Below are 10239 nucleotides of genomic sequence, written 5' to 3' on the forward strand. Positions count from 1 at the left end.
TGTTGGGACACAACACGTGCATGAATAGGTCAAGTAAAGGCTGCCCATGTCTCAATCGGAGGCATTCCAGACCTTGCAATATCATCTTGTACCTTATCCCACCTAACAAAAGCATGTTTCTTAAACTCCACAACAACAAGCTGAACTTTCTTGCACTCTGAGTAATTATGACATGCAAACATCTTCACTTTTCTTTTCCACTTAGAAACTCATTAGGATCAGCCAATCCTACGAAAGGTGGTATGGAGAACTTTATGCACTGTATGTTATCATCAACTTCATTGGCTTGACCTCGGCTCCTTCGGTCATATATATCATCTTCCAAGTCAAATTCATCAAGAAACTCGTTGGTAGCATCCCTTCTTCCTTGTCTTCTTTGGGTGGATGTAGGCCTCAGACTAGTATGGCGTCTTTCGGTAAAATCATCAACTTAGATAGATATCGTATATGGTATAACACTAGTTGAGGTAATGGGCTGCTTGCCAATGTGGATTTCTTCATGTCTCGCATCACTATAACTTCCCCTTTCTTCAAGAGTAATAACCTTATCGAAGACCTCATCAAGTCTCTTCTCGATATTTTGATCAACCTTCCTCGAAAAAGCCTCCGCATAAGCCCTTTCATCGGAGCATCCACAATATCATTTATGTCATCTCAAATAATCTACTTGACTCCGTAGGTTGTGTATCTCTCGTCCTTATTGATCCACTCGAGATGTCACGCTATCCATCTTTCCGCCTAACTCGTCTTTAACATCTTGCATATCGTCGCTTTGCCTATTTATCGCAGCCAAGATAATGAAGCCATACCTGTACTAAAGCAAACTAATATATATATTGAAAGTTAGTCCTTTCCAACTCCCCCTTGATCACACTTGTGTATACCTCTCGACAAATGGGTAGAGTTCCCCAAGCTCTTTAAGTGTGCCTTGCTGAAGTCGTAAAGGTGGAACATGAGTGACGTACGCATTTAAAGTGGACAAAAAACTTTAAACATGAATCAATCAAAGAAAGCACAAATAGTGTCAATTATGCAATGCAAATAACCAAGCTTGTGTGCATTTACGGACTAATGCCCAAACGGACACAACACATGAATGTCAGGCCAATCAAGTCAAGTATAAACACGTTGATTCAGATCTCAGAAACTTCCAAAATCTCCACAAAAAAACTCATAGCCCTTTCAAAATGTGCCAAACGAATATGACAAACACAATCTTGCCAAACTAGAAACCACAAAACTGAATAACCTGACCTCAATTACAAATTCACAAAAAGTGATAGCTATAACGTTTTTTGCACTTCACAACCTTTCCAATGATATATCATACACGAAAAATGGAGCTCGTATGGAAAAAACTACAACTCAAACAAAATTACCGACAAAAAATGCTCTAGTCCTTCCGCTCAACTTTTTTCTTTTTTTTTTCAAAAAACTATTTTTTAATACAATTTCTACTTTTTTTTTTACTTTTCATGGCTATTTTGCGAGGCCTAGGCAAAATAATGAATGAACAATAACTAACTCAACCTCACTTTCAACAACAACAAACTAAAACAACCATCAAACTTGCAAAAACTCAAACAATAGCATGAAGTGTACTATTAAAATAACTCTCGCCAATAAAGTCGTCAGCTTGAGTTTATATAATGCCTATGGATGTATGATGCGTGTTGTACACTCGAAAGCATTGAGGAATCAAATCGTCTATAATAGAAGGCCAAGAAAGACAAAACTTGAAATCAAGCTTATGTCAAAGATTTGCAATAAAAAGCTCATATTAGTAACCACATGAATGCATAAAAAGAAAAGATATCAAAGGATTTTTATTTTTTATTTTTTGAATTTTCAAAATTAAAAATGGTGTAAATTCATCAAACTGATCTGATATCAAAATTAATAATATATGTCATGAACTAAATTGATCAACTACACAAAATACGAAATAAACTAACTCAACGGAACTAACTAATAAAACAACGAAAAAGAACAAATAACTAAATAGAACTAGTTAAGAAAGAAAAAAAAAAGAACGAAAAAACTAAGCGAAACTAATATAGTAAGAAAATGATAATTGAAAGAAAAACCAAACCTAAGTCAATACAATCAGACCTGATACCTTTCTAGCACCGACCATCCTCTATAAAGACACCACATCGGTCGACACTTTGGAGAGCTCTTTCACCTTTCCCAAATACCACGAACTTGAAATTTTATACTCAAATCCGAATTTTAAAAACTAACCCTCATGGAGCACGCAATGGAGTTGCATTCAATAAAATATTATACTAAAGGAGAAGTATTGCAATCAAACATAACTTTCATAAAATGAAATGATCATAAATGATCAAATATTCATAAAACTATATTTTTGTTTGGTGTGTCTTATAAAGCACCCAAAATACATTTATTTATAGGAGTGGGAGAAATAAAAAATGGAAAGATTTTTCTATCTAGAATGAATTATATGAATAATCCCCCAACGAGAGATAACTAGTCTAATGGTTTCCCATGCATGTAACAGACATGTAAATGGTTCTAATCGATGGTCCCCCACTAATACATGTGCAATCTTAGGTTTATTTAATTACATATTAAATCCCCTATTTTAGCATACTCCTACGTTTGTACAATTTTTTCATTAGTTGTTCTATTGAGGCGTTGCAAGCTCCAGCGTAACCTTCACTGTCACGGCACTCGCCCTAGGCATTCCATCAAGTCCTTGCATGTCGTAATATAGTCCATTGGTTGGATTCCAATTCTCTAATTTCAGCATCAAACCTTACAATTTTTCAATGCATGCTTTCGCTTGAGTTCTCGAAACTAGTCCAATTGGAATTTGTGAAATTGCAAGTCTCGATTTTTGTGCATCCATATCAATAGATTCTACCTCTAGGCATCGTAACAGCATAATTACGAATAACACTAGCAGGATTATTAGGTGTGGTTTCTTTACCTCGCAAAGTTATATTTGTTAGTTATTCAGTAATTGCAACAAGGAGTTGATTTTTCAGCGCATTTCCAAAAGCTTCTAGCTTGGTTTCTAGATGGCACTCCACTTGTCAAACTTAATCGTGGATCAAAATAGATTACTTTTCTGCAAAATCAGAGAATTGTTGTTCTAATGCCTTCAGGCGTTAATTCTAAATTTTGACCATTATCGATATGGATATGCTAGCTCTGACCAAATGTCGTGAGTGAAGACAAGCTGTAGATGGCGGCGGAGGGGCGAGACGGACGGTGGCCGGTGGATGGGTGGTCGAAACAGTAGAAGATGAAGGTTTTTGGAAGATTTTAAACTTCAATTTAGCAATTAGATTTTTTATTTTTATTTTTAATTAATTTGGGGAATTTTTATATAAAAGCATAATTATGTATTTTCCCTTCTCCATTGCCTTGGATTGGAATGATCATACCTAAGCTAACCATGCTAATCTATTTTTCATCTAGAAAGCCTACGAGACCACACCTAATATTCTATATTTTTTTTAAAGGCGAAATACTATGTGACCATACCTAAGCAGCATGTTCTAGTTTGTCTTTCCTCCTTAATAAAAACACATTGTCCACTGATTTTCACTTTTTTTTTTTTTTTTTTTATTTATTCAAATAGTTCCCCTACAAGAAAATAAAGATACAAATCAAACATAAGCTTTGTCCAGCTAAGCACTAGACTAATAAAATAAAGGAAGCGACAGACTAAAAGATACATTTTACATTTACAGATACAACAGAAAAATTGCACAAAATGCCCAAGTGACTAACAATATTTTTAACACTAATCGTGGAACAAAATCACCAGATACAACAACAAATACACACTTTTAAACCTACCAAAATTAACTCAAACTACAACAGAATAAGTTTACTTATTAGTTTTTTCAGAATGGAATCAATAAGTCACTCACATAGGGCACTCAGCACAGCACAGCACATACTTTGTAAGCTCTCTATCCACACAAGTCCTGTTGTTAATAGATTGATTAATTAATTATATTCCCGTGTCCTCACCAGATGAAGCCTTTCCGTCTCCGGAATCTGTCAACACGATCGGTGCTCATTCTAGACTTCTCGGGCTTGTTTGTCTTTTTAGACTTGTCTAGCTGGCTATCCAAACTGTTTCTAGATATTTCCGGAAGACCTGGCCTCAACTCAAATGTGTCGGTGGCTTCACCTTGTGTTGTTTTTGTCTTGCTTTCTGAATTAAGAGATGAGGGTGCAGAACCATTTGCTGCCGGTTTTAATTTTCCAAGAGCCAATATAAATTTCTTTAGATGTTTAATGAACTCCGGGTAGAGTTCAAGATTGCAATGGCCACCTCCATTTATCCATAACGGCTCGTATTTCACCTTGCAAAGCTCCCACAGCTGCTTTCCATGTGAACAATCAACCACTTCATCTGCAGTTCCCTGCACTCAATGAATCAACAGTCATGCACTTAAATCATAAAAAAAATTTGCTTGGGCATACATTGCAGGTGTTTCAAGGTATTTGCATATTTAGTGTAGCATCAGAAGTCATGTGGTATAAAGTGATGACAATGGGAAAAAATTCTCATGAGCAATCATATCCATATTATGCAAGGGTTTCGATTTAGACAACATTTTGATTCTAAATCAGAATAATTCTAATTTTTATGTGTTAATCAACTATAAACTCAATTTTATAAGTGAGACTTTGTGAGAGTTAATACAATACAGTCCCTTCAACATGAACAGCACAGCTTTGGCAAGGTTTTACTCATATCTTGGAAAAATTACTGGCTTCCAGAATTGTACTCCATTGTGTTCTCTTTTTAACAGAATTTACTCCTCTCTAAAATACTTCTTCACTAACATACAACTTTTCATTACTTTCTCAAGCTTACTGCATAGTGCATACGAGTATTCAAAACTTTCATGGTTATGTTATAATTCTATCAAAAACAGACGCACCCAAACTTCTTAATTAGTTGAAGCACAGAAGTGCTCTCATTTTCAGCAACTTCAAGGAGTGCCTGAATTCAAACGGAAACTTAAATATGCATGCAGTCACGTTATTAATATGTTCTAAGAACTCATGTAGGAGATATTGTTTGAACATGTCATATAAGAAAACCCTTACGGTGTGTTTGGTACAGGGAATTGACCGCAGAGCATGTTTGTTTGAGTCAGATAAATTAAAGTTGAAAAATTAATTATTTTCGGTTTCTCTTATTTTACTTCTCTTCAATATCCAGAGAAATAGAGATAAATGAATATTGTAGTATTATTTTTGTTTTAATATTTTTATCTTTTTAGTACTATTTAATTATTATAATTTTTTAAAATTATATTATTTCAATTTTACAAAAATCACATAAAATTTATTATTTAAGTATTTAATATTTACAATTTTTTAAAAAATTGTACTAAAATATAATCTTACAAAACATCATATATAGTTTATAATTTTTTTATAAAAAAGTCTGACAAAACTACTTCTTCATAAATTCTAACTTGTTAAAACTCTCTTTTATCCAATTAATCATTTATTCTTTGTTCGAGCTGCAGGTTTTATTTATATTTCTCAACTGAATTCTCTGCATTACTGATTCTCATTCTCTAATCAATTCTTTTTCTCTGCAATTTCATTCTATGTACCCAACGCCTCTTAATTCCAAGTACAACTAAACCAACAGTGCTCGACAAGCAATAAAGAAACAAAAGGGTATGTAAGAATAACTCACATGAATGACAAGCACTGGACAGTTGATTGCACTAATTTTATCTATATTCTGCGCAAACAAAAGAAACAAGAGTTAATATTAAATGTAAACAATCAAAAGGCAGATGAAAGAACATACCTTGTATCCGATCAAAGAAAAGAACATACCTTGTAAATGTCAAACCAGTATGTTCGTTTGACAGGGTACAATACTCTCAACCCAGATAAAATTGGGCTATGTAAAACAACACCCCTCAAGTTGGGTACACGTGATGCAAGATCAATTGTGGGGCCACTCCCAACAGACTGACCATATAGTATTAGTTGTTCATCCTTTACCCCATACTGCTCCTTAAGGCATTTGTACACAGCATCAATGTCTGCGTAGGTATTACATTCAGTTGGCTGTTTCAAAGAAAAACACAGATAGCTGTCATTTTTTGAAGGACCCAATAGTGTATAGATAAGAGAACTACAATGACATAAGTTATTCTAATATACATATACTAGAATACATCAGACCCAAGTGTGTATAGAATCATTTTCTAATAACACATCATACAGTCTAATCAACTCTACTGCATGTTTTTTAAATTGAATCATTGGAGCAAAAAACAAGATAGAATAAAATAACATTGAAGAAAAAGCCTACTGTTTTGGCTAATGGTTTTTTTTTTTTTTTTTTTCCAATTTTCTTTAGGCCTAGTTGACATATAGTTTGATTAGTTAATACTTTAATGATTTCACAATTAATAGAAGTACGTTTGGTTATTACATGTTTTAAATTGTTTAGTTAAGGACTTTAGGGCAGAATTCCCCTTAATAGTTTGCGCAAACAAATAGAAAATTAAAACCTTAACACTATAATTGTTGATTCTATAAAATAAGGAAATATGTGCGTCAATCATAATGGAAACAATCACATGGAGCATTCGATGTTTACATCATCAGAAGATAGGGAGGTTGTACCTTCGTTGTCGAAATTGACATCTACTATCTACGAATCTTAGACGAAGCTAGAACGATGGAATGCATACCTATACAATTGTGGGAGGCTCAACACTCATTAAATCCACTTTGATAGCCTTCTATAATGAATGCACCTAACCAAGTTTCTCTTGGCGAGATTCCACATGGTGACGATTTGACGATACAACTACCTACCTACCATAAATGTCTATTATTTATTATACAATATAAATTCCAACCTTTAAATCACTAAATTTTAATACGAAAGACTTGTTATATGCAATTTAGTTTAATCTATATTTTCCAAATGATTTTGTGGTATTGACATGAGAATCTTGGTATATAACATATTAATGCACTTTTGATTTATTGTATTTACTCAACCGTCGTGTTTCTCTTTCTACAAATTTTTGTAGGTGAAGTGCTTCTGCTAAGTCTAAATTATGCATCCACGTCGCATAATACATTGGGAAGAAATAGAACTATCTCATCTATTAAGATGCTTTTGAAATTACTATTAATGTTTTCAGAACTAACTAATTTCTGGCTTATGTTTTTTATTGAAACCTTATTTATTTATATGATAAGCTGGAGCATGTTATCTTTTAATTTTCTATTTAGTTGTTTGTGTTGGGTATTTAGCCTTAGCGCCACTACATACAATGTAAGGTTCGTTGATTAATGAACGAGCCTTCCAGTGTAGCGTGGCGGTGATACTCCGGCTTGAGCCGACTGTGGAGTTACAACAAAGCTATGCTAGGAAATGGTTGTATCGACTTTATAGAGAGCATAACCAGCTCTAGTTCCTATCAGGATAGAAAGTTTCAGAATAAAAGGCAAGGAAAGGGAAGGATAACTCACAAGAAAAGGTAGCATCTTCACCTAGTGTGGAAAAAGATAGCCCACCAAACTGCGGAAAAGATTCATCGCGAATACAAGTTCTCTTTTACAAGATAAAAAGTTGATTTGGTGTTTTCCATAGTGCTTGGAATGTATGGAGAGGCTCAAGTTGCCTCAGTTATTTCAGAGGTGTGTAACGTGATAATGAACAATGACTTTGGTTGGAGACATTTGGAGAGATGACACAGCTGGTTGTTCATGGGAACTCGGTTAACCAATCAACTTACAAATGAAGCTATGCCCCATAAATCATCCATCCAATACAAGTACTCCAGTGGATGAATAAACAAACAATCCAAATAAATGCATATAGGCAAAACAGAAAAATGAAGGAAGGTGCATCTAGCAGGAACTGGAAAGGACACACAGTAATTAAGTAACAAAAGAAACGGAATTTTGGGGGATGACCACTTCACTTGAAACCACTCTCAAGAGCACAATTCTGATGAAAGTAGAAAACAAAAGACTAGTTTATCCCAAGTTACAAGGAGGAATGGTAGGGATCTAACCTTTCCAGTTGACTGTCCATAGCCTGAGTAATCATACCTGAAGTGATGATACAACGCTCATGTAAGAAACATGCATTATCATCAATAAATAACGAGCAGTCATTTCTCTTATTCAAAGTGATGAAAGAAACATATGATAAACAAGAAAATGCAATACAATAAGTGAAAGTTTTCCTAGTGTCTAGAAAAAATGTTACCCAGACATATACTTTCACCTCATCTCAGATTACATTCTTGAAGATGATAGCATACAATCGCAGACATGAAGCAAATAAATAACTAACGTATAGAAACTCAGCAGAGGGTGGCATTCCAAGAGGGAAACAACGGTTGCACAAAAGAAGAAAGATTGAAAAGAAATGAGATCTCTACCAATCAAAAACAATAAACAACAATCTTGTTTGGAACACCCATAACTAAGTACCTATTCAATAAAAATAAAGGCACGCCACTGAAAGCTAATACCTTAGAACTTCACAAAGCATACTCATCCATCAAAATTTTGTGGTTTGAGTTCTTTCAATAACTACCATGAATCGATCTTATTCACTTAGTTCGTCGGTAAAACTTTTTCATGAAACTTTCACAAAATAAACTTTGTAACCAAACAAGTTCAAAACCTCAACAGTCCGACTATTTGTCCATTCATCCCAATAAAAAGTGTACAAGAAAAGATAAGAATATAAAAATGCAATCGAGAGCAGTCCCTCCTAAAGCCAGCCGTGGAACAATGAGTACCATTTCAAAATTATTCAGAGTGATGCAGCAGCAATCTTCTCATAATCAAATAACCAAATCCAACATTCCTAAACTTAATCTAGAGAATCGGAAACTATTACCCCATCAGATTTATGCGGAGACGGATGGTAATCTCCACAAATAGCTCATACATCTGCCCTAAATCGGCGGCGTTCCCATGGGAGTAGAGCAGAGTGGCGGTGGCTTTCGGGTGCTTGATATGCACCGCAACGACGTCGTTCCCTCTCCGAGTCCTCAGCTTGAGAACATCGACGTCTTCTCTCCTCGGCACCTCCGGTATGGAAAGCGCCACGCCCCGCGACTCGTCCGCCACCACCGTGTACGACGGTGGGCTCGGCGGGAAAAAAGCGAACTTAGCAGCGATCGAAGACGTCACTCCGCCCATTCTCCGCCTTAGCACGACGATTTCCCCTTCCGCGGCGGCTCAGTAAATTCACTTCACAATTCATAAAGAAAGTTCCTCGCTTCTATCCCAGAACCTCCGACCACCCTCTTCCTTTTCCGTATTCAGATCTCCTGCCCGAACAATTGTGAGGAAAGAAGTGGCGGAAGGCGGCGCGTGGTGAGCACACGGCTAGAAGCGAGGGTGGGGAAAAGTGGGAGCGGAAATTCAAAGGAATCCGGAGAATGCTATCTAATGTAACAATAATAATGGCGTCGGGGACTTTTTTGAATGTTGAGAATTTGGTTGTTTTATTTTTTTGTTTTATCATAAATTTTATTCCTTCTTTTCCAATTCAACGAAGTTTTTTAAAATTTTGTAAAACATTAAAAAATAATAGGAAAAAAATTAATTTTAGTGTCAATGTAATAAAAATTTATCAATTTTGGTTTCAATATAAAAAATTCATCAATTTTGGTCTCAATATAACCAAAATTTATCAATTTTGATCTCAATATAAAAAACTCATCAATTTTAGTCTAATATAAATAATTTCAATCAATTTTGGTCCTATTATAAACAATTTTAATCAATTTTGGTCTCACCGTTAAAAAACTAACGGAAATTGCTGACGTGGACATGACGGAGGTGACGTGGCAGCTGACCTGGAAAGTATACGGCCATGTTATTACATGGTCATGTATATTTCAGTGTATAATTATACATGGTCATGTTGTTACACGGTCATGTACAATTGTACACGGCCATGTACATTTCTATTTTAGTTTAAAATTTTATTTTTTTGCTATACTTTTTTTTATTAAAAAAAAATTGAATTTAAAATAGTTGATATAGTTAAAATAGACAAAATCAATAGTAATTATAATATAATTAAAATTTATCAATTTTAATTCAAATATAAAAATTTATAAGATATATTCTTTTGAAATGTTTTATCTAAAATTTTATCATTAATAAAAAAAAAAATTCAAACATTCAATTACACAACTATTTTTTAATTTTGTATATTATAGT

At 34.5% G+C, this 10239-nt stretch overlaps 1 protein-coding gene across 1 annotated transcript; it reads right to left on the reverse strand.

The window, feature by feature from the left end:
* Positions 1–3697: 3697 nt before the first annotated feature.
* LOC127242229 (uncharacterized) lies at positions 3698–9490 on the reverse strand. The gene is made up of 5 exons (XM_051261690.1): positions 8903–9490; positions 8064–8100; positions 5854–6090; positions 5708–5755; positions 3698–4409 (listed from the first exon to the last, which is right to left on the reverse strand). Exons 1-5 carry the CDS (start codon positions 9205–9207, stop codon positions 4008–4010), a joined length of 1029 nt encoding a protein of 342 aa, XP_051117647.1. The 5' UTR covers positions 9208–9490; the 3' UTR covers positions 3698–4007.
* Positions 9491–10239: the final 749 nt, after the last annotated feature.

The sequence above is a fragment of the Andrographis paniculata genome, unplaced genomic scaffold (genome assembly GCF_009805555.1).
Source record: "Andrographis paniculata isolate CXL003 unplaced genomic scaffold, ASM980555v1 Contig86END, whole genome shotgun sequence".
NCBI classification, from domain to species: domain Eukaryota; kingdom Viridiplantae; phylum Streptophyta; class Magnoliopsida; order Lamiales; family Acanthaceae; genus Andrographis; species Andrographis paniculata.

What these genes read in the sequence shown, in the direction of transcription:
- LOC127242229 (XM_051261690.1), bottom strand. Translation starts at nt 9,207, where the DNA reads ATGGGCGGAGTGACGTCTTCGATCGCTGCTAAGTTCGCTTTTTTCCCG. An exon ending in ATGGACAGTCAACTGGAAAG is followed by an intron (nt 6,091 to 8,063) that starts GTTAGATCCCTA and finishes TCTTTGAAACAG; the next exon opens with CCAACTGAATGTAATACCTA. An exon ending in GTCCAGTGCTTGTCATTCAT is followed by an intron (nt 4,410 to 5,707) that starts GTGAGTTATTCT and finishes CATTGAGTGCAG; the next exon opens with GGAACTGCAGATGAAGTGGT.